The 26,904-nt window shown below is 41.3% G+C and overlaps 1 protein-coding gene across 1 annotated transcript; it reads left to right on the top strand.

Annotated features, from left to right (window-relative positions):
- LOC140479296 (granzyme K-like) lies at positions 1-26,904 on the top strand. The gene is made up of 5 exons (XM_072573247.1): positions 1-64; positions 493-637; positions 14,720-14,873; positions 17,713-17,979; positions 26,722-26,904. The coding sequence occupies exons 1-5, from the start codon at positions 1-3 to the stop codon at positions 26,902-26,904; spliced, it is 813 nt and encodes a 270-aa protein (XP_072429348.1).

Raw genomic sequence — 26,904 nt, 5'->3', positions numbered from 1 at the left:
ATGGTCTCTTTAATTTGGATGCTGTTTCTTGCTTTCAAGATCATTTTTTTGCTGGGACAAGAATGTAAGTTTAATATCTGCATAATTAGCCAAGAAACTTGTTAATCCTGAACAAGTTTCCCTGCTTTTCCTTTTCAGCTTTGAAGATTCTCCCAAAGTGTAAAATGTTGCCAAAACACATGTCCATGCAAACTAAACACAACAACAAACTGTGGATGCTGAAGATCTGAAACACAAACAGAAATTGCTGGAGAAACTCAAAAGGTCTGGTAAGTCCAGTGACTCTTGAACTGATGATGAGCCACCAGACTCAAATATTAACTCTGTTTTCTCCCCACAGTGCTGCTGAGTTTCTTTACCAATTTCTGTTTTGTTTCCTTACATATTAACTACATTTACTGTTTCAGCTCTAATTTCCAACATTTGCTCTTATTTACAATATTTAATTTTTAAGACACTCTACCATTAGCAAATTGTTATCTTCTTCCATAGGTGTCTGTACAAAAATTATTGGGGGTCATGAGGTTAAACCTCATTCTAAACCATACATGGTTTCAATCCAAATGAACAGACAGCACATTTGTGGAGGAGCTTTGATTGCACCAAGTTGGATACTGACTGCAGCACATTGTAAAGAGTAAGTTAATACAATATTAATTACAACATAATTCAGAATAAACATTATAGATTATAATTTAATAATGTGCCATGAAATAATAAGTTAATTGTTTATGGATGTTCAGCTCTGTAATATAAAACAGAGTAAAATAAATTAAGGTTATTATGATTTCAGATAGTATGCCTTGCACTTATTTCAGAAAACTTATGAGATTTACTTAAAATGGGTGAATGCTTTTCTTGTCCAAAAAGCATTATCTGTTAGATATGAAATTCACATCAATTTCATAGTAAATAGTTACAACAGAAAAAGATTTATTTTGTACAATGTAGAGACCAGTAAAGTTTCAAAAGAACTTATAATTGTCACAAGTATGTGTTGCTGAACAAGAATTCATGTTTTAAGTTTTAACTGTAACAAATGACTAAAACACCATGAACTAAAGAATATTTCGTTGGCTACTTTAAATTACAGAGAACAACACACTACTTTGATTATTCATCAAACATCACACTCTCCAATCCATTGCAGTTCTTATAACAAACAATTCACAATCTACAGTCACTTCTGGCTTCCAATGAATTCATGTTTTCACATTTCACTTCAAATGATCACTTCCAGATGCTTTCCTCAGTATTTGGAGAGTTTCCCAAATCCACCACCAGCAATAATGCTCATTCCAATGATTATTTTTTTTTCTCTCCGGGCTATGTGAGGACGAACTTCTTGGATTTCATAGGTCACTGCAGGATGCATATCTATAACTAAATACAACCTCTCTCCTGCAACTGGCTTCAACTATTCTAAAATAAGCTGCAACCATCCTCTCTCTGCAGATCACAGCACTTGCTGTTGTTTTCCTCCACTTTTTTCCTTCTTCCCAAAAGGACTGTAACTAACTTGTCTATTTACTGATAATACTACTGCCCTTGCCTTTTTGGATCGAGATTGAGGATTGAGAACTATGTCTGTTGCTCAGCCAGTCCCATGACTTATCCAGGCTTGTTGTCAGGCTGAAATCAGAATGGTCACACAATCCCCTTCATTGTATGTCTCACAGTTTTAGCAATTGTAAGAGTAGTTTCTAAGAAGTTAATGAATTGTACTCTCTTAAAGTAACCATTATTGAATTTTATTTCTATTAAACCCAAATTATATCAAAATAAATCAGGTGGATTCTGTGAATGATAGGAATAAAATTTGACCACTATCTTATTTGTTCAATAACTTATTTGTTGAGGACTTTTTGCCACTCAATGCAACATTTTAAAAAAATTATCTTATTTCAAATTAATGTTTGATTTGATTTGATTTGTTTATTGTCACTTACTGGGCTGTACAGGCAAATCATAGTGAGCAAGGATGTACAGATCAAAAAGACTTTGACAGAGGCACACAGGTTTCATTGCACAGGGTGTGCACTAGGCAAGAGCACCATTAGCAAGGTCAGCATTATTTGAGGGTACAGAGTTCATTCATCAGTCTAATAATGGCTGGGAAGAAGATGTTCTTGAACCTGCTAGTATGTGTGTTCAGGCGGCGGTATCTTCTGACTGAGAGAAAAGGTTGTAGGAGATCATTACCGGGGTGGAGTGGGTCCTTGATGACATTGGCAGCCTTTCTGCGGTAGTGAACCGAGTAAATGAAGTCCATGGTGCAAAGTTGGCCTCCCTGATGGACTGGGCTGCGCACACCACCTTCTGTAGTTTCTTACTGTCCTGGGCAGATCAGTTGCCAAACCAGGCTATTATGCACTCGGATAATATGTTTTCAATGGTGCATCTGTAGAAGTTGATGGGTTGCCTTATGTACATGCTGAATTTCCTGAATGCACTGCAAGATTTTACTGCAATATTGTTTATCTTTCCTTCTTCTTATTACGGCCCACTACTCCCCCATTCGCTGGTTGACATTGATGAGGTCTCCATAATGGGCTCTGGGGTTTTGATTAGGGGCCAGCTCAACTGTCACTACCATCCACCCAACCATCACATCCGAGCTGGAGCTACAGACTGGTCTTGTACCTCCTGCTCCCCCTCAGATACTTCTCCAGATGCTGCCACCAAGGCCCTAACTCCAGGCTCTTCCACTGCCAACACTGAAGACTCTTTAACCTCAGTGCCAGAGCTGGAGCCAGCCATGGATCTGGACCTAACCAACTCCCCCATGGACAATACACCACGGGATGACAACAAAGCTTCCATGGCACCGAATGATGAAGATGTTTGAGATGGTGTGGATGCTGCCTGCTCCGGAATTAGGAGTCCAATGTTGCCGACCCCAATGTCGCCATCTTTGATCTATTATGCCATTTTGGCATAAAAGGGCATTTGGTTAAGGAACAATTTGTCATGCAACAACCAATGAATGGAAAGTATGTAGAAGATTTCATTCGGCTCCCGAAAATCTTGGCAAGATCTAAACAGGAATCAGAATTTCTTGAGGTTAGCCAGTTGGGATCAGAAATTTGTTTTGTGCTGTCAATGAGAAGCAGTAGTCAACAAGCTACAATCAGCTTCTCCAAATAAGACAAGAGCAAAAGAGCCACCAAAAATGTGTTATCATTCATTGGTAATGTACGGAAGGATGGCCAGACCAAAGTTCCAGTGATGTGGCATTGAAGATAAATGTTGAGTGCCAACAGCATTGCACAATTATAGATGACTTATTGGTGAATGAAGGAAGACCTTTTATTATAGCTTCATGTCAGATAAAATGTTGTAGAAAGGATACATACCTCAGGTTCAGGTGCAAAGCCAAAGTTCCATGAGGGAGTGGTGGGCTGGGATCTCCAAGGATGCGGAAGATCCCATTCTGAAATCTGTGACTATAATGGATTGACAGAAATGTTTTCCAATCTAACATAGAACATAGAGCTGAGAACATTACAGCACAGTACAGGCCCTTCAGTCCTCGATGTTGTGTCAACTTGTGAAACCAATCTGAAGCTCATCTAACCTATACTACTCTCGTATGTTTATCCAATGACCATTTAAATGCCCCTAAAGTTGGTAGGTCTATTACTGTTACAGGCAGGGCATTCCACACCCTTACTACTTTCAGAGTAAAGAAACTATCTCTGACATCTGTCCCGTTGTGCTAGCCATCACCATCCAAGGAAAAAGACTCTCACTGTCCACTCTAATCCTCCAACAATCTTGTATGTCTCTATTAAGTCACCTCTCAACCTTCTTCTCTCTAACGAAAACAGCCTCAAGTCGCTCAGCCTTTCCTCATAAGACCTTCCCTCCATAAAGCAACATCCTGGTAAATCTCCTCTGCACCCTCTCCCAGTCTTCCAAAACCTTCCTATAATGCAGTGACCAGAACAGTACACAATACTCCAAGTGCACCAGAATTTTATACAGCTGCAATATGACCTCATGGCTCCGAAACTCAATCCCTCTACCAATAAAAGCTCACAGATGGTATGCCTTCTGAACAACCCTATCAACTTGGGTGGCACCTTTCAGTGATTTATGTACCTAGACACCGAGATCTCTCTGCTCATCCACACTACCAAGAATCTTACCATTAGCCCAGTACTCCTGTTGCTCCTTCCAAAGTGAATCATCTCACACTTTTCTGCATTAAACTCCATTTTCCACCTCTCAGCCCAGCTCTGCAGCTTATCTATGTCCCTCTGTAACCTGCAACATCCTTCAGCATTGTCGACAACTCCACCAATCTTAGTGTCATCCACAAATTTACTAACCCATCCTTCAACACCCTCATCTAGGTCATTTATAAAAATTACAAACAGCAGTGGCCTCAAAATAGATCCTTGTGGTACACCATCAGTAACTGAACTCCAAGATAACATTTCCCATCAACCACCACCTTCTATCTTCTTTCAGCTAGCCAATTTCTGATCCAAACTGTTGAATCACCCTCAATCCCATGACTCGGTATTTTATGCAATAGCCTACCATGGGGAACCTTATCAAATGCCTTACTGAAATCCATACACACCACATTAACTGCTTTACCCTCACCCAACTGTTTGGTCACCTTCTCAAAGAACTCAATAAGTTTTGTGAGGTATGACCTATCCTTCACAAAACAATGTTGACTATCCCCAATCAAATTTTCATTTTGAGATCATTATAAATCCTTATGATCCTTTCCAACACTTTACCCACAAGGAAATTAATGCTCACTGGTCTATAATTCCCAGGGTTGTCTCTACTCCCATTCTTGAACAAGGAGTCAACATTGGCTATCCTCCATTCTTCTGGCACTATTCATGTAAACAATGACGACATAAAGATCAAAGCCAAAGGCTCTGCAATCTCCTCCCTAGCTTCCCAGAGAATCCTAAGATAAATTCCACTTGGCCCTGCAGTCTTATCTATTTTCACACCCTCCTTATGGCCCTCAATCCCAGTTAGTCCAGAAGCTTGTATCTCAGTATTCTCCTCGACAATATTGTCTCTTTCTAGTGTGAATACTGAGAAAAAATTTCATTTAGTGCTTCTCCAATCACCATGGACTCCACGCACAACTTCCCACTACTGTCCTTGATTGGCCCTAATTTTATTCTCGTCATTCTTTTATTCCTGATATACCTATAGAAAGCCTTAGGGTTTTACTTGATCCTATTTGATATAACTTCTCATGTCTCCTCCTGGCTCTTCTTAGCTCTCTCTTTTGGTCCTACCTGGCTAACTTGTAACTCAAGCGTCCTAACTGAGCATTCATGTCTCATTTTTACATATGCCTCCTTCTTCCACTTAACAAGCAGTTCAACTTCTTTAGTAAACCACGGCTCCCTTGCTCGACCACTTCCTCCCTGCCTGACAGGTACATACTTATCCAGGACGCAGTAGCCAATCCTTGAATGAGCTCCACATTTCAATTGTGCCCCTCCCCTGCAGTTCCCTTTCCCATCTTATGCATACCAAATCTTGCCTAATCGCATAGTAATTGCCATTCCCCCAAGCTATAACTCTTGGTCCCCCCGGTATATACCTAGCCCTTTGCACCGCTAAAGTAAATGTAACCGAATTGTTACCAAAGTGCTCACCTACGTCAAAATCTAACACCTGACTGAGTTCATTACCCAGTACCAAATGCAATGTGGCCTCGCCTCTTGTTAGCATTTCTACATACTGTCAAAGAGTATGGTGCTGGAAAAGCACAGCCAGTCAGGCAGCATCCAAGGAGTAGGAGAGTCAATGTTTCGGGCATGAGCCCTTCATCAGGAATGAGGCTTGTGGGCCAAGGGGGCTGAGAGATAAATGGGAGGGAGATGGAGCTTGGGGGAAGGTAGCTGGGAATGTGATAGGTAGATGAAGATGGAGGTGAAAGTGATAGGGTGGAGAGGAGGGTGGAGCAGATAGGTGGGCAGGAAGATGGACAAGTAGGTCTGTTCAAGAGGGCAGTGCCAAGTTGGAAGGTTGAGACTGGGATAAGGTGGGGGGAAGGGGAAATGAGGAAACTGGTGAAATCCCCATTAACCCTGTGTGGTTGGAGGGTCCTAAGGCAGAAGATGAGGCAATCTTCCTCCAGGGGTCAGTTGGTAAGGATTTGACTATGGAGGAGGTCCATGACTTGCATGTACTTGGCAGAGAGGGAGACAAAGTTAAAGAGTTCAGTGACGGGGCGGTGGGGTTCATTGGTGCGGTTGTCCCAGAGATGTTCTCTGAAATGATCTCAAGTTGGCATCCTGTTTCCCCAATGTAGAGGAGACAACATCGTGTGCAGCGGATACAGTAGATGATGTGTGTGGAAATACAGGTAAATTCCTTCCACATCTATCAGAAATTTAATCTAACCCTAACCCTAACCCAAACCTTAATCCTAACCCTAACCCTCACCTTAAACCTAACCCTATAACAGACATAAACTGACCTACCTAAAAACTCGTTTTAGAGTGACCTCTCCTTTCTTGTTTTTAAACTCAGCCCATACTACATCAGTAGATGAGCCCTCATCAACCGTCCTTTCTGCCACTGTAATACTGTTCTTGACTAACAATGCCACACCTCCCCCTCTTTTACCACTTCCCTGGTCTGACGGAAAGATCTAAACCCCAGAACCTGCAACAACTATTCCTGCCTCTTCTCTACCTATGTGTCTGAAATGGTCGCAACATTGAAGTCCCACGTACCAACCCATGCTGCAATTTCACCCACCATATTCTGAATGCTTCTGATGTTACAGTTGACACATTTCAAACCAATCCCCTGCCTGCTGGTACACTCTTGCAACCTTGAAATCTTATTTATGACTACACTACACCTAACCTCAAATTGTTCAGATTGCAAGAATCAATTTTTTTAATTAATTGGCTGGGTAAGCATTTACTGCCTGTCCCTTGTTGCCCTTGAGAGTTGTTGAAAGCTGCCTTCTCAAACTGCAGTCCATTTGGTTTAGATATGATTAGGTAATATCTGTATATGTCCTTGGCAGACCCCTTCAACAGTTGCCAGATCTCTTAAATATCTCAATTATAGAGCTAACACTACCTGAGCAATACATTTTTTTCAAAATTGATTCCTGACACAACCCAGTGCTCAGTGGTTAGCACTGTTGCCTCACAGCACCAGGGATCAGGTTTGATTCCAGCCTTGAGTGACTGTCTGTGTGCTTTTCCTCTGGGTGCTCTGGTCTCTTCCTAGAGTCCAAAGATGTGCGGGTTAGGTGAATTGGCAATGTTAAATTTGGGTCCTAGGGATATTATGTGGAGTCTGAGTGGGATGTCAGGACAGATGTCAGAGGTAGTTCCTTTACTTAGAGAGTAATAGGGCTGTGGAATACATGCCTGCAACGGTAGTAGACTCGCCAACTTTAAGGGCATTTAAATGGTCATTGGATAGGCATATGGAGAAGAATGGAATAGTGTAGGTTAGATGGGCTGCAGATTGGTTCCACAGGTCTGTGCAACATGGAAGGCCGAAGGGCCTGTACTGCGCTGTAATGTTCTAAGTTCTATGTTCTATGCTGCTCGTAGAGTTGATGCAGACTGGGTGGGCCAAATGGCATTGTTCTTCACTGTAGCGATTCTATGATTCTACTTCCGATACCAGATACTTGGGCATATCAGTGAAAAAGATAAGTTTGGAAATGGATCTTTTAATAAAATGTCTTTCTGCGGATCTCGAAGGAAGAGGAATGCTTTTCCAACTCAAGGAGAAAGTCTTCTCTTCCACCACATTCAATTCCCCATCCAATTGCCCCAATTATTCCAATGTGCTTTCGGGGCCAATTTATGCCCCAACTATATGTTGTAATTGTTAAAAGACTGTAAGAAGTAGGAGCAGAAAAGGTGATTCAGCCTATCAGATCTTCTCTGCCATTCAATGAGAACATGTCTAATCTGCAGATCATAGAATCCCTCCAGTGTGGAAACAGGCTATTCAGTCCATCAAGTCCACACTTTCCCTTCAAAGAACACCTCACCCAATCACTGTAACCTTGCATTTCCCATGGCTAACATACCTAACCTACATATCGCTGGGCACCAAGGGTATTTTAGCAGGCCAACCTGTCTACCTTTGGACTGTGGAAAGAAACCAGAGCTGAAACCCAAACAGACATGGGGAGAATGTGCAAACTTCACACAGTCACCTCAAGGTAGAATTGAACCCAGGTCCCTGGTGCTGTGAGGCAGCAGTGCTAACCACTGAGCTACTGCACTACCCAAATCCTCAGTGTGTTGATCTCTCCTGGAGTGTGCTATAGATTAGAAAGAATCATTGGATTTGGACTTATTGATTTCATCCACAGAATTTCATCTAATGATATATGACATCAATAAAATAATTTGTGAATCTCTGATATTCACACTCAATAGCTGGCGAGGTGACATTTGAATGTTTCTTGAGTCAATATGCTGCAGTGCTGCATGGTGATACTTATTATAGGGCCCTACTAATGCTCATATTATTATTAATATTAATAATAATAACAACAATAATCCTGGAATAGAAAGCTCTAATTGTATAATTCCTTAAATCATGCCACTCTGATTTAGCCAGGACATTGAAGGGTTGGAGAATGTGGGTACGGGTTTTCCGGTTACTTGTGAGGAGTTAAAACCCCTGAAATAGATGTCATGTCAGGATCCCACAGTTTCCTGCCCTCTTTCTGTCTGCCCTACAATCAGTTCTGAGTCCCCTTCTTTTTGACTCCAGCACAGAAGCAATTATGCCAACTAAAATGGCACTTAACAACAGTTTTGCCCTGTGGGGAAGAGAGTGGGCAAAGCCTATCCTGTAGAAAATTGGATTCTCGTTCAGAAAATGTATAAATATATATAGAAAAACATATATAAAAAAACCTCTAACTAACTACTTAACTAAATAAATAATAACCAACAACAAAGTAATAAATACTACTAACTTGGCTCAGCCAAACAAAACACTTGTACATTCGTAGCTCCCCTGTCTGGATACGGGACTTGTAAAACACAATCGTTATGGCTATATAAAAGCCCTTATTAGTGTGGCAGATAAATCTGTGTCCAGACATTCCAAAAAGGGTCACCATGTCTTATAGAAATTCTCAGTTTTGTGGTGTACCACAGTTGTGAGAAAATCCAAGGGGATAAGCTCCATAACAATCTTCCACCAACCTGTTAGGTCCAGGGGATTTTCAGATACCCAACCTAACTTGCGCTGCAAATAAGGATGTTGAAAAATGATTTCTTATGTGCATCTACAGGGAATGCACTGGGCAGGCTAAGAAGAAGAGAGATCAGTTCCTTTTCCACCCTTACACCCAAAATCCCCTCCATTGCACCCGCCACAGCCTACCACTGAGGTAGGAACTGAAACAATGGATGAGAGTGCCCGCACAAACCTTGCACTTGGGACATGTTGAAGATACTCCTGCTTTAAATTTTGACAAACGATCCAGAGCCAAATGGGCCCTGTGGAGAATCTTAAACTGTAAAGCATGGGTCCTATTGCAAATTGACATCTTTCTTGCGTTTTCCCAAACATCTCCCCAAGCCTCTGAGGAGACCTCAATACCCAGCTCTCTCTATCACATACTGCAGTCGATCAAACTCATCTGAGGGGGTTCACTGCTCCCCCCCCCGCAATTGATGATATAAAGTGGCTGACAGAAAATGCACTCTTAGCACTGAGCACCCTCCTCTGTATATTGGATTTGTAGGGATCAGTCAAAAGTGTAGATTTTTTAAAATAAAATCCCCAATTTGAAAAAAACGAAAGAGGTCCCTGTTAGATAGCTTGTATTTCCGTGCTAACTGATCAAAGTACATCATTGTGTCTCCCTCAAGTAGGTCGCCCATACAAGACACACCCCTAGCTGCCCAATGCTTGAATCCTGAATCTATCATCCCCAGTTGAAAGTCTGGCGTACCCACTACACGTATAAGAGAAGATGTCTTCCCAATATTGCCTTCCCTCTGCCGAATTGCCCTCCATGCTTTAACAGTATTGACAGCTATTGGGTTATGGCAATATTCCCTAACTGTCCTCATTTTGTCCAAAAACAGCAAGCTGGTAAGAGGGTACCTTGCCTGGAAGACTTCAATATCTAACCATATTGAAAGAAGGTCCCCACAAGCCCAATTACTCATATAAGATAATAGCAAGCTTAATTGATAATTTTAATGTCTGGGAGATCCATTCCCCCCAATCTGTGAGGCAACTGCACCTTAGCTAATTTAATAAGGGACCACTTGTGATGCCAAATAACTGTTCAGTCTCCTTAACATTTGCTTATTAAAAACCAGGGGGAGCATCCGTATAGGATACAACAAATGGGGGAGAATATTCATCTTAATAAGTGCAATCCGACTCAACCATGAGTTCGGAAGCACCTCCCATTTTTGAAGGTCTTGTTTGATTTTGTTAAATAATTGAACAAAATTAGCTTTGAACAACCGATCCAGAACTAGAGTAATGAATATGCCCAAATACTCAAAACCTCCCAGTGACCACTTAAATGGGAATCGATATTTGCCCTCAAGTCCTAGCACCTTCATAAGACCACCCATGGGCATAACCTCTGATTTTGCAACATTTATCTTGTACCCTGAAAAGGTGCCAAACGCACTGATGCATTGTATCAGGCGAGGCACCGAAACTGCTGGATTTGACAAAAAAATGAGGACATTGTCCACGTACAACAAAATCTTATGTAATTTTGATCCCATTTCTGGAGCCGATATGTTGGGATCCCTACGAATGGCCTCTGTCAATGGTTCAATCCCCAATGTAAAAAGCGATGGTGAAGGGACCTTGTCAACTGCCCCTAAAACTGTTAAAATTGCTTGATCGTAGCCCAGTGGTGATGACCGCAGCGAGAGGGTCACTGTAGAGAACCTTTACCCATTTTATAAAGGCTTCACCCCAGCCAAACCACTCTACAGTATAAAAAATGTATGGCCAATCAACTCAGTCAAATGCCTTCCCTGCATTTAGAGAAATCACCAATCCCTACATTGATTGTTGCTGACATGCCTGAATTATATTAAGCAGCCTACTAACATTTTTGGAGGATCTGTGACCCTTTATGAAGTCCATCGGGTCTTCTTTAGATGCACATAACAATAGAAGTTAACACAGTCTCCAGCCTTAACACAAGAGTCTTAGAGAGGATTTTAAAGTCCACATTTAAGAGTGAATTGGGACTTTACGAAGCACAGTCCTCTGGGACCTTATCTTTTTTAAGAATAAGCGAAATATTGGCCTCTTTCAGAGTTGGCGGGAGACAATCATGGCTTTATGAGTCATTGAAGATGTTGAGCATTGGGCCTGACAATATAAATTCCTTACAGAATTCGCTGGGAAGTCCATCAGGACGGGGTGCCTTTCCACTCTGAAGCTGCTTCACAGCCTCTTGTACCTCTTGCTCTGATAAAGGGACATTGAGAAAAGACTGTTGTTCAGGGGTCATGCCTGAGAACTCCAGATCCTTGAAAAAGCACTCCAAATTGGTCCACCCCTCCTCACAACCCTAAGATTGGTACAATTCAGAGTAAAATCTCTGGAATGCCACATTAATCTTTTTGGAGTCACACATTCGGTTCCCAGACCCTTCCCTAATCAACATGATGGCTTGAGGGACACTCCTTTTCCTGGCAAGATATGCTAAGTTCTTGCCCAGCTTGTCACCATGCTAGTATAACCTTTGTTTTGGGAAAGTAATCTCCTACTTTGCTGTCTACGTGAGCACGTAATTCAATGCAGACCACAGCACCATAATCCTCTGTAGCTTGACCAACGAGGGCCTATCAAAGTTAGCCTTCTCAGCTGTCTTTAACCTTGCTTTGAGGAGACTTTGCTGCTCGCCCTTCTGCCACTTCCTACTGGCAGAGTAGGAAATAACGAATCCTCTGGCATAGGCTTTGGCAGTTTCCCAAAGGACGGACGGGCTACTAACCAAACCTGAATTAATGTCCAGGAACACCCTAAATTCCCTACAGAAATGCTTTACAAACTTATTATTCTTAAGAATAAAGGATCCATTCGCCAGTGCCTCGAACCCACTGTAATGTCCTTAATCTTAACCAGCAGGTACACTGGAGCGTGATCGTAGATGGTAATATTACCAATCGTATAAGATACCACTAAGTCCAGGGTTGCCACGGGGGTCAGAAAAAGGTCAATCTTGGTGTGACATCTGTATGGATTGGAAAAAAATGTAAAGTCCCTGCCTGTAGGGTGGAGACGCCTCCAGTAATCCACCAACCCAAACTCCACACACAGACCCACTAATTGTTTAGTTTGTACAGAGGATATCGGGTGGCCTTTGGCCAACCTGTCTACTGTGAGTTCCATTAGACAATTAAAATCTCCCCCTATAATGATATGTTGGGACTTGAGACAGATCAATTTAGAGAATGCATCCACCAGAAATTTGAGGCTATGGGTCAGAGAACAAACATCACATTCTTCCCCATTTATCAGGGCTTTGAGAATTACAAACCTCCCGTGTATGTCTATAACACACTCAGGTAACTTAAATGGGAGATTCCTCCTAATCAATATAGCCAATCCCCTACTTCTGGTATTAAAAGATTAAAAGTAAACCTGATCAAAGCCATGCTGCTGTAGTTTCAAATGCTCCGTATCATCCAAGTGTGTCTCCTATAACAAAGCAATATCCACCGTTTCCTTTCTAAGACTCAAAAGTACCTTTTTACTCTGAATTGGTGAGTGATTCCCTTGATGTTCCAGGTACACCATTTAATCAAGTCATTAGCCATAACCTTTTGCAGTAACATTTAAATTCCAGAGAGGAGGAACTCGAACCACAAATCACCAAGTCTTAGTGTCACAAGATGCATAGAGCATAAAAACTAATAAACTAAAACCTCTACAGTTAACAAACCTACAAAGCTATCAAAGATTATAAACAACAAAACCCAAAAACCAAACCCACATATAAAGCACCAACAATGCTGAATAGGGGAACTCACCCCCTGCCCAAAGGGGGCAACTACCCATCCCAAAACCCATTTTCCCATACTGCTGCCAATACTGCAGCCCAGGCATTTAAATACCTGAACAGGGCATTAAATGCCTGTAAATAGGCACCTAGCCATCCCAACCATTTTCCCTCCTCCCAGCTCAAGCCGCACTACAAGCACAAGCAGAAAATAAAGAAAATACACCATGGAATAGTAATATGAATAAAGAAATATCGAGAAAAAGGGGTAAGTACCCCACCTATCCTTTGGTATAACATAACTTAGAAATTGAAAGTATACATCCAACCATCACCAAACATATTTCAGACAAGACTGTTACCAATAAAAAGGTAGGAAAAGAAAGCCCTGACCAGACTTCCTCTGTTTTTTAAAGAAAAAACAAAGACACACGCAAACAACACTACTATTTGTACTTACTGAATTGTTCAGATAAAGTTAATTTGTCCACAAAGCCTTTTGCCTTCTCCGACATGTCAAAGAGATGTACAGATCCATCTAAGGTGAACCAAAGCACTGCTGGATACCTCAGAGAGTACTGGATCCTAAGCTCCCTCAGTCGTCTCTTGATACCGTCATAGGATTTTCTTTTCTGGATCACCGCTGTTGAGAAGTCCTGGAAGAATATGATCTTAGAGCCCTCATAATCTAGGGCCTTCGGATCCCTCCCCCGCGCCCCCGCCGGATTCTGGAAGCTTCCACAATTCTTTCCTGATTTCTGTAATGACAAAACTGCACTAAGATAGAATGAGGATGTTGACCCAGACCTGGCCTCCGCGTTGTGACCCGGTGAGCCCTCTTGATCTTCAAGCCTCTCATTCCAGCCTCCAAGTTACAGAACTTTGGCAACTAGTCCTCAATAAATTCTGTTCACCTTCCTTACCCTCCAGCAGACCGACGATACAAATATTTTTTCTCCTGCCCCTCTTCTCGAGTTCATCAACTTGGTCAAACAACTTATGGACCTGCATCTCCAGGACTTGGATCCTATGCTTGGAGGAACTGGTATCAACTGTGATCAATGTGACTCTGTGTTCTACCTCATCTGTCCTTTTCTCCAGATCTCCCAACTGCTGTTCATGCTTCTGCAGCATGACAGAGATCAGGGCCAGCTTCTCCTCTATCTACTTACCTGACATCTCGCGAGATTTCATGAGCTCCTTCACCAGAATCTGGTAAGAAATCGAGTCTGAGGATTCTGCAGGCTGGGCCGCGGGCCCAGCCTCGGATGCTCCTCCTCCCTTCTTCGGCATCTCTGGACGGCAAAACCCAAGGTAAGTTGATTTTCCACAGTTTCCTGGGACTCCATGACCTTTCCAAAGTCCCAGGATATCGCTGTGGTCTGGCATGGGTGTGTTAAAATGTCATTCCGCTTGTGCTGCATTGCAGAGCTCTGCAACACGACCTTCCTAAATCGCTGCCATCTTGGATCCCCCCAACTAGTTCTTTTTTAAAGTCAGTAGTCCATGACCAAAGGTTTTCAACATCTGTATTTTTTTAGAGGCTTGTTAACTGCTCAAGACATGTTGGAAATTGTTGTTCAATTCATTGCTGCATTCTCCTTGGCACTAACAACATCACATTCTTGCAATCTCATTCGCCATCAACCTTTCATTGAAGACAAATCTCAAGGCTCATTGTGTTTCAGATCCTTTCTGCGATTGAAATTATTTCTCTTACAATCACTTCAGGGAGTGGAAGAATGGGGACATTCAAGTGATACTGGGAGCTCATTCACTTTCCAAGAGGCAAGAAGAGAAACAACAAGTACTGAAAGTGAAGAAATGTTTCCCTTATCCACAATTTAATTGGAACAGAAAAGAAAATGACATCATGCTGATTCAGGTACATTTGACTTGATTAGATTGTATAAGGTTTACTGGCTACACTAGAACACTGAAATCCCACTTCCTGTCACTGTCACATAAGTCAATTCAGAAATTTTAATGCCCCCAACCTGACAGAAACTATGTGCGATGGCAGTTAAACTGAAAAGCAACACTTGTACACTACTTCCCCAACCTGATCTGACCAACAGCAGCTTCTAAATGATAAGGATAGCGTCTCAAATTGGTGGTGATCATTTTAAGAATTTTAAAAAATTAATTCACAAGGTGAGAGCATGGCTGGCTAGGCCAACATTTATTGTCCATCTCTAATTACCCAGAGGCCAGTTAAGAGTCAACCACATTGCTGTGGGTTTGGAATCACGCGTAGGCCAGACTGGGTAAGGATAGCAGATTCTTTCCCTAAATGGAAGATGGGTTTAGATAGTTAACCAGAATGGTTTTTCCTGACAATTGACAATGGATTCATAGTCATCATTAAACTTTCAATTCAAATTTTTATTAAATTCAAAATCAACCAACTGCCACAGTAAGGTTTGAACCTGAGTCCCAGAACATTTCCAGAATCTATGGATTAACAGTCAAGTGATAATGCCACTGGCTATCACCTCCGCCTAGTATGCAAATTGCTTATCATTTTAACTTCAGAACAAGTTTTTTTTTGACAAATTGCAAAATATTTTACTGAACAACGTAAGATATTTAGAAAACAGAAGGATTTTGTTCTGATCAGTTCCAGCCGTAGTTTGTGAATGTGATAATGGCAGGTCCATTTTTGTTCTGCCAATCATCTTACTTACCCGTTACTTCCTCAGTTAAAAATCACACAACACCAGGTTACAGTCCAACAGGCTCACTTAGAAGCACAAACTTTCAAAGTGCTGCTCCTTTGTCAGGTAACTAGTCAGGCAGGATCATAAGACAGAGAATTTATAACACAAGATATCACATTCCTGAAATAATTTAAGGTTTTATTTAAAAAAAGTGACATCTCAACTCAGATAATTCATTGAAGGTGTTAGGTTAGAGTCTGTCTGTTTTCCAATCTTGTATCAGACTGGTTCTATTTACAAAGTAGGAATTTATAAAAAGCCACATGGATTGACTGCCTTGCTTGACTGCCTGCATATTGTGTGCTTTTTGAACAAAATAAATGCAAATTCACCCCATAGACTTGTGTGTGTGTGTGTGTGTGTGTGTGTGAAGAAGAGAGAGTGTGTGTGCGCGCGTTGGGGGGAAGGGGGGGAGTGTGTGAGCATGTGTGTGCGTGTCTCTATGTGTGTGTGCGTGCATGGTCTAGTGTGTGTGTGTGTGTGTGTGTGTGTGTGTGTGTGTGTGAAGAAGGGAGAGAGTGTGTGTGCGTGTGGAGGGAGTATGTGAGCTTGTGTGTGCGTGTCTGTGTGTGTGTGTGTGTGTGTGTAGTCTAGTGTGTGTGACAGAATATAAGCCTGTGAGAGGGTGTGCGTGTGGGTGTCAGTGTGGGGGGTGTATGTGTGTGTGTCTGAGCGAGCACGTGTATGAGAGAGGGTTCAATACCGGCAGCTGCTCATCATTCTCGGATTATATCTATCTCACAATACTCAGATGGGAGTTGGTAGCTTTGTCATGAGGTCATTCCTGCCAGGAACAGCCTCCAACTCCACAAGAGGACCAGCAATTTAAAAGGTCTAATATTTTACAGGTTTCTTGTGGACCAAAAGAAGCATCATTAATCACCTCTGTGGCTCATAAATAAACATCAGGCCTTTCCTAGACCAGGATCACCAGCCAGGATTTTCCCCCACTGTATTTGCCTTGAGATGTGACCTATCCCTCTACATCTCTGGTAGTGGTCTCCTAACTGCTGGGACAGTTTTCCTCCGAATTTCACAGCAACTTTGATTTGAGAAGTTGGCCTATCTAATCAGATATGCCAACTTCTGTTAAACTGTGTTGAGTCTGTCCATTGCCACGTCACAATAGGTAAGATATTATGGCTTGCTTTGCCACATTTCAGTTGAGCTCTTAGTCTCAATATACCTGTAGATTCTTGGATTCTAAGGGAATCAAAGAAGGTGGAAATTGGACAAGGAATTGGAATTGGTTGGTAGAGTGGCCTGCTCTTGTTCCTAATTCTTACATTCTTGAGCCTCAAAAGAGACACTTTTCTCGTTAGCTTCGACAAATATGGGAGATATTTTCTGATGGGGACTGGCTCATATGTTTAAGGGAAACACGTTGGTTGAAAAGCTCCCCTGAGTACAATGAAATAGATAACAAATAATCAGAAGAGGTATTGGATAAGTAAGTGGCTGCAGGAATAAAATGGACCTGGTACTATCATTTTCACAAACTAAAGATGGAATTGTTCTTACCAAAATCCTTTTTTTCTAAAAATCTTACATTGTTCTGGAAACTATTTTGCAGTTTGTCAAAGAAAATATTTGCTCTGCCTTCAGCAACTGGTATTTTGAGCAGTAATTGCTAATCAAGTAATATCTACTTTCAAAAGCATTCCAGTCAATCACTGTTTGATAATATAAACAAGTACTGAAATGAATTAAACACAGTATAAAACATTATGGTAAAAACATAATCAATAGGAAGAATCAATGTTTGCTATTGCCTTTTGGCTAAATGTAACAAGTCTGTTAAATGAATCATTAGCACCTAGAATATCAAAACAAATTTACTTCCAACTGATGCTGGCAAAAGCATAGTGCCAAATCTGGAACAGTGCAAATTGTTTGATAATGTAACAATGATAAGTGACATCAATACTCTTGGTATTTAGTTCTTATTTCTAATAAGTTAACAGTTTGAATAATCCATCTATTTGCTCTATTAATTTGCGATAGTTGGCCAATGAAGCTATTATGAGCAAGCATGTGTCAATCCTGAAGCTGCCAAAATCACCAAAAGATGTCAAAGCTGGAACCAAGTGCAGTGTTGCAGGATGGGGAACAACTAATCCTGAAATCCAGAATCCATCTGATACCCTGAGGGAAGTAACTTTAACTGTCATTGCTAGGAAGCAATGTCAAAAATACTATAACTATGATCCCTTTATAACTAAGGACATGTTATGTGCTGGTGATGTAAAAGCTAGAAAAGATTCATGTCAGGTGAGTTAGCAATATTGTTTTGCTTCATGCTTTCTTAATTTAAAAGTTAGATGATTGTAATAATTTTCTTGACTGTTGTTGTACTGTAAATGTTAATGATGCATTAATGTGATGTGGATAGAAACAAAAAGTGCCGGTAATATTAATGTTTTATTTTGAAGATAATCTCTGACTTATGCTGTTACATTAACACTGCCAACATTTTTAATTCTGCTAAAGTCAAATGCAGTTACCAAAATAAGCCAATGCATATGAGTGAGTTAACGGATCATAAAAATAGACAGTGCTAAAAATGAACTGCATCTGTTAATTACATTTAAGTTTGTGGTTAGGATGGAAATCTATTCTCCAGTTCCGAGGAATGATTACCAGACACATGCTGCCAGACCTGCTGAGCTTTTCCAGCAGCTTCTGCTTTTGTTTCTATTATCAGTTGTGTTTGTTTTAAAAGGGATGCAGCAAAAGAATCCTTATAAATAAACAAAAACAGTGCACTCTAGAGAAACTCCCTTTGGTCATCGGGATGGAACAGTAGAATATTATTTAAAAGTCTAAAACTTCTGAATGTTGAAATTCAGGCAAGGTTAGGTAGCTTTAACAAGAAACTTTAGAGTGCAGGTACTGCAAACAATTGAGAAGGCAAATTCACCATATTCCCATGGGGAATGGAGAACAAGAAAATGACAGGCTTGTTACAATGTACAGAACTCTGGTGAAACCATATCTGGAGTAATGTACACAGTTTGGGGTTCCATAAATAAAGAAGGATACTCTCATACTTGTATTAGTGCTGAGTGCATGCAGTTATGTATAAAAGATGAATGGCAGATCTTGTTGGGGTTTGAGTGATGTGCGCCGCAGCAACGTCAAGAATGTGTTACCAAAATACCATCAACATGTCCCACAGAGGCACGCACAGACCATTGCTACACAATCATCAAAGATGGGTACTGCTTCATTCCCCATGCACATTTTCGTTAATCTGAATATAGAGCTGTGCTCCTTTTTCTGGCTTAAAAGCAGAAACTAAAGCATGAAGATCCAGTGCAGCAAGTTGTACAATGCTGGTCTGAGATAGCGGATGAGTCCTACATAACTGCTTGGGATTGGTGGACTGGGCCACATTCAAGATGTCAGCCATCATGAACTTCCTCAATAAGTGTGTAGAGGGCCGAGTGCTAAAGAGGTTAATCTGAGTGTTCCCAAACCGGAGACCATGGATCAACCAAGAGGACCTGCTGAAGTCCAGGTGTGAGGTATTTAAGTGAGGGGGCCTGACCTGTACAGAAAATCTATGTATGATCTTAACAAAGCCGTCAGAGTCACAAGGAAACAATACCAGACTAAAATGGAGTCCTTGACTAACCACACAAATACATGTCAACTCTGACAATGCTTACATGATATAATGGGCTACAAAGGGAAGTTCTCCAAGGCCCCAAGGGACACTTCCATATCCGGCACAAATTCACCTGCACCTCCACACACATCATCTATTGCATCCGCTGCACCCGATGTGGCCTCCTCTATATTGGGGAGACAGGCCGCCTACTTGCGGAACGTTTCAGAGAACACCTCTGGGACACCCAGACCAACGAACCCAACCACCCCGTAGCCCAACACTTCAACTCCCCCTCCCACTCCACCAAGGACATGCAGGTCCTTGGACTCCTCCATCGCCAGACCATGGCAACACGACGGTTGGAGGAAGAGCGCCTCATCTTCCGCCTGGGAACCCTCCAACCACAAGGGATGAACTCAGATTTCTCCAGTTTCCTCATTTCCTCTCCCCCCACCTTGTCTCAGTCAAATCCCTCGAACTCAGCTTCGCCTTCCTAACCTGCAATCTTCTTCCTGACCTCTCCACCCCCACCCCACTCCAGCCTATCACCCTCACCTTGACCTCCCTCCACCTATCGCATTCCCAATGCCCCTCCCCCAAGTCCCTCCTCCCTACTTTTATCTTAGCCTGCTGGACACACTTTCCTCATTCCTGAAGAAGGGCTTATGCCCGAAACGTCGATTCTCCTGTTCCTTGGATGCTGCCTGACCTGCTGCGCTTTTCCAGCAATACATTTTCAGCTCTGATCTCCAGCATCTGCAGTCCTCACTTTCTTTACAAAGGGAAGTTGACAGCAATGCATCCCTTCCCAATGTGTTCAATCAGTCTATGCTCATTTTGGACAGAAGGTCAGTGAAATGATGTCACCTGCCCTGACAGCCTTGGGTGCACCTCTACCCACAGTCACCATTACAGACGTCATATCGACCTTCCTGAGAATGTGGAAGTGACTAACCCGGATGGAGTCCTGGTCATGTGCTCTGATCCTACACCAATTCGCGAGAGTATTCGCTGATATCTTTAACTTCACCTTATTAGATTCCTTCCCGCTTCCAGAAGACCACTACCATCTCAGTGCCAGAGAAAATACAGGCAAAATGCCTCAATGACTACCACCCAGTGGCTCTGAAATCCATCAATATGATGTGATTCGTGAGGTTAATAATGGCAACTCCAACCTTCCAAATTGCCTTGATCTGCTACAATTCACCTACCCTCACAAGAAATCCTTGGCAAATGCTATTTCTCTAGCCTTACACCCATCCCTGGAACATCTGGATAGCAAGAACACTGAAGTCAGACTTCTAATTTTTGACTTTAGCTCTGCCTTCAACACCATAATTCCAACTAAACTCATTGCCAATCTCTGAGATGTAGGTCTCTGCTTACCACTGCTGCAATTGGATCTATAACTGTAACTTCCTGACTCACAAACTGCAACCAGTATCCTGGTACATGTGACAATAATGAATCAAATCAAATCAAATCAAATTAAATGAAATCAAATGTGTGGGAGGATTCCAGGCAAGGCCCAAATCAATATGGGGAGCATCTCACTCCATCTTTTATGTTTTTCACAAGCAGTGTGAGGAGTATTTTGCTGGACAATAGCAAATTACAAATTAAGGGTGATTATTCCTTTCTAAATGCTTATTTGATGACCCAAATTAACATAGAATTCAGAGCAGGTGCTTTGTAACCTCAGCTCAGCACTTCTTCCAAGTGATCATCCTGTTATACACCGGGCACCATCGTCTCAGGGCATGCTTCATGCCACTGACTGCATACATTCCATGTCTATGGACATTGGCATCCAACATGTATCAACTTCTAAGAACCTTCATGACAAATCTCTGATCTAATTTCAGTATCATACTGCACTTCAATGCTGCACCTTGGGTTGCAGTGAGGACACTGTCCACTCAGTGACACTCTCTCTGTACTGAAGCAGGCTGTATCTCAGGCGCTTTGCTCAATGTCAGAGTAATCGCTCACTCTGCACATGCCTGATTCCCACAGCACCCCATGCCCTGCCCTGCCTTGCCTTTTTTGTGCTTTACCCCTTCATCTAGTCACATGCACTTAGTTACAATGAAAAGCTTTGTTTTGCGAACAGTAAGGGAGCACCTTGGCAAACAAGAACATAAAAATCTGCTTAGACAAAGTGAGGCATACAGGTAGGAGGTGCACGAAGCAAGACCAACATTAGGTATGATTCCATGAGTATGACTATGTCAGGCTGTTGCTTGACCAGTCTGTGAGACATCTCTCCCAATTTTGCACTAGTTCCCAGTTGTTAGTAAGAAGCACTTTGCAGGGTAAACAAGACTGTTTCTGCCATTGTTCTTTCCAGTGCCTAGGTTAATGACAGGTGGTCAGTCCAATTTCATTTACTAACTTACCAACCTGTGGAAACAGACTATCATTTTTACCCTGTGAAAATTGTTCATAATTTTGAACATCACCTTTTAATCTTCTCTGCTCCAATGAGAATAAGCCAGAAATATAAAAAGAGCTTATAAGAGTTAGTATAAACACTTAAATAAAAGTTAATAAAGTAAGCTTTAGTCCTATAAAAACAGAGATTAGAAAATTAGCTATAGAAAATAGGAGATGACAGAGGGGGGCATGGCGGCTCACAGTGCCAGGGCCCCAGGCTTGATACCAGCCTTGGGTGACTGTCTGTGTGGAGTTTGCACATTCTCCCCATATCTGCATGGGTTTCCTCCCACAGTACAATGATGTACAGGTTAAGTAGATTGGCCATGTTAAGTTACCCACAAAGTCCAGGAATGTGCAGGTTAGATGGATTAGCTCTGGGAAATACACGGTATGGGATAGGTAGGGGGTTGGTTCAGGTGGGATGTTCTTTGGAGGGTCAAATGGCCTAATTCCACACTGCATGATTATGATGAATTGAACAAGTATTTTGTATCAATCTTCACAAGAATGCAAGTAACATCGCAGAGGCAGTGATAAATCAAGAAAATGAAGGAAGGGAGAAGCTCAGGAAAATCACAATCACCAGAGAAGTGATACTGAGCAAATTATGGGAGCTACAAGCTGACTAGTACAGAGGTTATAATGGATTTCATCCTAGGATTTTAAAATAAATGGCTAATGAGAGAATTGATGCATCGATTTTAATTTTTCAAAACTTCTTTGATTCAGGGACAATCCCATTAGATTGGAACGTAGTGAATGTATCTTCTTTTATTTAAAATTGTAGTGGACAGGAAGGAGGTCGCTACAGGCTAGTTAGTATGATATTTGCCACAGTGTAAGAGTTCAGAGCTATTGTTAAATAAGTTATAGCGGGACATTTGGATGAATTCAAAATAATCAGAGAGAGTCAACATGGTTTAGCGAAAGCAAAATCATGTTCAACATATGTTTTGGAGTTTTTTAAAAACATTTCTGCTCTACATAAAGGGGAACCAGTGAATCTATTGTACTTAGATTTCCAAAAGGAATTTGTTAAGTTGTCACATCAAAGTTTATTGCAGAAAATAAAAGCTTATGGTATAGCAGGTAACATATTAGTAAGGAGAAGAGATTATCTGGCTAGTGGGAAGCAGAGGGAAAGTAAAAACGAGTATTTTTCAGGTTGGCAAGATGGAATGAATGGTGTGCTATAAGGATTGGTCCTGGGACCTCAACTGTTTACAATTTGCATTGAAGACTTTGATGAAGAGATGGGAAGAATGATTGCCAAAACAAGAAAACAACTGAGCTTGAAACAAGTTCAACTATTACCTATTTGAATGATGTATTTGTAATTTATTTAAAACTGCCAGGCAGACTGCCGATTTAGGCACTGGCTCACCCATATGTGAGGGGAGTCTGCTCATTGGTTTCTGACTTATTTCAAGGGCCCTCCAAGTTGAAAAGATTCCTGCTGATAGCACACAAAATCTTCAGTCTGTCAGAGAATCAAGCGATACGGAGTGTGGGTGGAAAATGGAGTTGAAACCTAAGATGATCATGTTGGACTATTTGCGTCTCTGCCTACTCCTACCTTTAACATTCTTGAGCTCCAGAAGGACTTCAAATGTCTGAGTGCAACACCTTTATTAATGGTCTGATTTAACCCACTCAAAACTCTTTCACTTACACAGAGTTAACATTAATCTCTATAGCTTTAGAGACAATTAAAGTCAGAGGTGTGCTGCAAATACCATTTTACATTGCATCTGCACTGCCCAATTGGCAGGCAATTCAGAGCCCAATTTTACTCCTTTATTGTACACTAGTTTGACTTATTTTAAGACACTTTTGACTATGTTTTTAGATCAATAATTGGTTGGTTTAGATTTGGGTAGCATCAGACATCAGAACACAATAACAGCTACCCATATTTATGTAAATTATAAATGTAGTTTTTTACTTGTATATAAACTGGTGAATCTTATCTGAAGTTTGATAAAATCAGGTATTATGTTGGAAAGGTAGTGGCTTTGTTGTATATGTTATTGTTTAAATGTGTAACTAGGGTGGACAGTGCATGATATTTGAGCTGAGCAGTTCACGCTATTTCTTCCTTTAACTAGTCTCATTCTTCACCTCCCATTGTTTTCTCACATTTACCCAAACCACGTACAACTTCTAGAACTGTTTTGCAGAGTATCAGTTTTATGTATCTAGAATGGCGCTAAATTCTTATCTCTTTGTTACAGACCCTTCATATTTTCAAAAGATTTCAATTGAGGTCGATATAAGAGACTAGCATGCTAAATTACATTGGAAATAGTGTACTGAAATGGACAGAGAACTGGTTGGCACACAGGAACTAAAGAATAGGAATAAACTGGTCTTCTTCCAAGTGACGGGCAGTGACTAGTGGACCACCGCAGTGGATCCAAGCTATTCACAATATGCATTAATGATTTAAATGCAGGAACTAAATACTACCTGTAACTTTACAGATGACACAGATCTGGGTGGGAGACTGGGCCTTGGGAGAATGTAGAGACATAACATGATTTAGACTATCTTGGATTAGTGGGCAAATGTATGGCAAATGCATTATAAGATGAATAAATGTGAGCTTATCTACTTACGTAGCAAAAACAGAAAGGCAGATTATTATTGGAATGTTGATAGTTTGGGAAACGGAAATGGGGAAACAGGATCTGGGTGTCATTGCAGGTACAGCAGGTGGTGAAGGCAAATGGTATATTGGCCTTCAAGGATTCGAATACAGGCACAGGAATATCTTGCTGCAATTGTATAGGGCCTTGGTGAAACCACAGCTGGAGTACTGTGTGCAGTTTTGGCCTCCTTTTGGAAGGATTCTCTGCCTATGCAGGAGTGCAATGAAGGTTTACCATACTGATTCCTGGGATGGCAGGACTGAGATGAAGAGGAATATATTCACTGCAATTGAGAAGAATGAGGGGAGATCTCAAAGAAACGTGCAAAATTCCAACTAATTGTAGACAGGCTAAATGTGGGAAGGATGTTCCTGATGACTGAAGAATCCAAAACTAGGGTTCACAGTCTAAGGATATGGGGAATGCCATTGAGGACTAAATTTCTTCACCAAGAGTAGTGAGCCTGGGAAATTCTCTGTCACAGAAAGTAATTGAGGCCAAAGCATTGAATGATTTTGAGACAGAGTTCGACAAAGTTCTTAGAGTTAAAAAAGATCAAAGTGTGTGGGGAGAAATGTAGGAATAAGATACATCATTCAGAAATTGCTCAAAAACATCAGCAGGTCTGACAGCATCTGTGGTGACAAAGCAATGTTAATATTTTGGGTCCAGTGACACTTCTTCAGAACAGTTGGATGACCAACCAAGATCATACTGAATGGTGCAGTGGACTCAAAGGGCTGAATGGCCTACTCCTGCTCCTATTTTCTACGTTTTCATGCTCCATACAGATTGATTTATCTTTCTAATTTTGGTATAAACCCTTAGTTGCATGTTAGCTATCCTTTCTGTACTTTGTGTCATAGGATCTTTCATTGGAATCTTCCTGAATGCTCACTCAATCTGCCACTGTTAATTTGTCAGCTGGGGTATACAATTAAGTGGGCATTGTGCCAATCTTCCATCAATGTTACAATAGCTGATCAACTGATAGCTGCAGAAATTCTAGTGTTTTTATCTAAATGTGCAAATAATAATTTCACAATTTTCTTAAACTTTTAAAAAGCATCTGTACATATTGGTATAGAGTAGTTTGTTTGTCATTAGGTCTTTAACTACTAACATTGCATATTTCTCAATGGTCACATGCCATTGACTTATTTACTGAGCTCCCTTCTAACCTTACCATTCTACCCGGGAAAGTGGACTTTATATAAAAAATAACAGATGAGTCTTGATATTGAAAGTCCTTCCTCCAGACATAGCCTTTCCTATTTTTGCTGGGTGAGAGTGAAGTCAGGCAGATTTCACACTTCCAAATTTTACAGTAGCTGCTGGCCATTTAAACCACCAGCTGCCTTGATTGAAGTGGGAGTTTGGCAGCCCTGTACCATGGAACACAGAGAAGTGCCATAGGACCTGCTCAGAGCAAGTCTCAACTTTGTAGATTTGTTTGGATAGCCAAGGTACCCCTTGAGCAAGGTAACATGCTCCCATGCATATGGTCTTGGGGCACATTTGCAAGAGTCCAATAGTCTTAGGTGGAGTGAGGGGATGTGGTTAGGTATCCTTCAGATTGCTAACAGTAAAGATTGCGCTTAGGGCATGAACTCCTTGGTAGTATCAAGAATTGTCAATATGTGTCAAAAAGGTGTTTTTTATGTTTTCTCAAGAGGATAGCATGAAATAAAGAACTAATGGAATTTTTTTAACTTGTATGTATGAGTTAGCATGGTAAGTGGCTCTAAGTTGGCATAGAGAGTATGCGGGGCCATGGAAAACGAGTACAAGAGCATTGGGGGCATTAAGAGTCATGGGGATGAGTAGCATATCATATGGTAATATGGAGAGTATGAGGAACCACATGAGATTGATGGAGGATATTAGACGACCTGGATTGGTATGGTAAGGGGTTGGGGATTATGGGAGAGAAGGTGGTGTGAGGGATGAGGACTTAAGAGTTGCACTTTATTCCTTATTTCCACTTTTGGACATAGCACTGGATTTCCAAGGTAGGTTTTCCACCCAGTTTGCCTCAGCAACTGGCTGCCTCCTCAACTCTTCCCAAGATTCAGCTTTAAATCCAATCCACTCCTTTGACTAAGTATGGGCAGTTTTAAAAGGTGGGGTTAACAGAGTGAGGAATTCTCTGGCTCTATGATTTAACCCGGGAATGAAAACTGGGACGTTAATCTCGACAACAAGTCTTTAATACCAGGCTGGATTGATTAGGACTTCCCAAATTTGAAATCTGCATTGACGTTTGAAATTATTGACTAACATTATTTTGTTTTCACTTTTCTTCAGGGAGACTCTGGTGGTCCACTCATATGCAATGCCAGCAAGTTCAGGAAAAGATATGAATACAGAGGTATTGTTTCAGCAGGAGATGGCTGTGCTAAACCTAAAAAACCTGGCATTTATACCTGTCTGTCTGAAAAATTTCTGAAATGGATAAGCAAGATCACAAAAGTTAGAACTCACAAATAA

Source organism: Chiloscyllium punctatum, chromosome 1, assembly GCF_047496795.1.
Source record: "Chiloscyllium punctatum isolate Juve2018m chromosome 1, sChiPun1.3, whole genome shotgun sequence".
In the NCBI taxonomy this organism is placed as follows: Eukaryota; Metazoa; Chordata; class Chondrichthyes; order Orectolobiformes; family Hemiscylliidae; genus Chiloscyllium; species Chiloscyllium punctatum.
Note: the sequence above shows the minus strand (reverse complement) of the source record. Positions and strands in the feature narration are given on the sequence as shown.

Coding starts and splice junctions, on each gene's coding strand:
- LOC140479296 (XM_072573247.1), top strand. CDS start 1: ATGGTCTCTTTAATTTGGATGCTGTTTCTTGCTTTCAAGATCATTTTT. Junction 65..492: donor TTTTTTGCTGGGACAAGAAT/GTAAGTTTAATA, acceptor CTTCTTCCATAG/GTGTCTGTACAAAAATTATT. Junction 638..14,719: donor ACTGCAGCACATTGTAAAGA/GTAAGTTAATAC, acceptor CAATCACTTCAG/GGAGTGGAAGAATGGGGACA.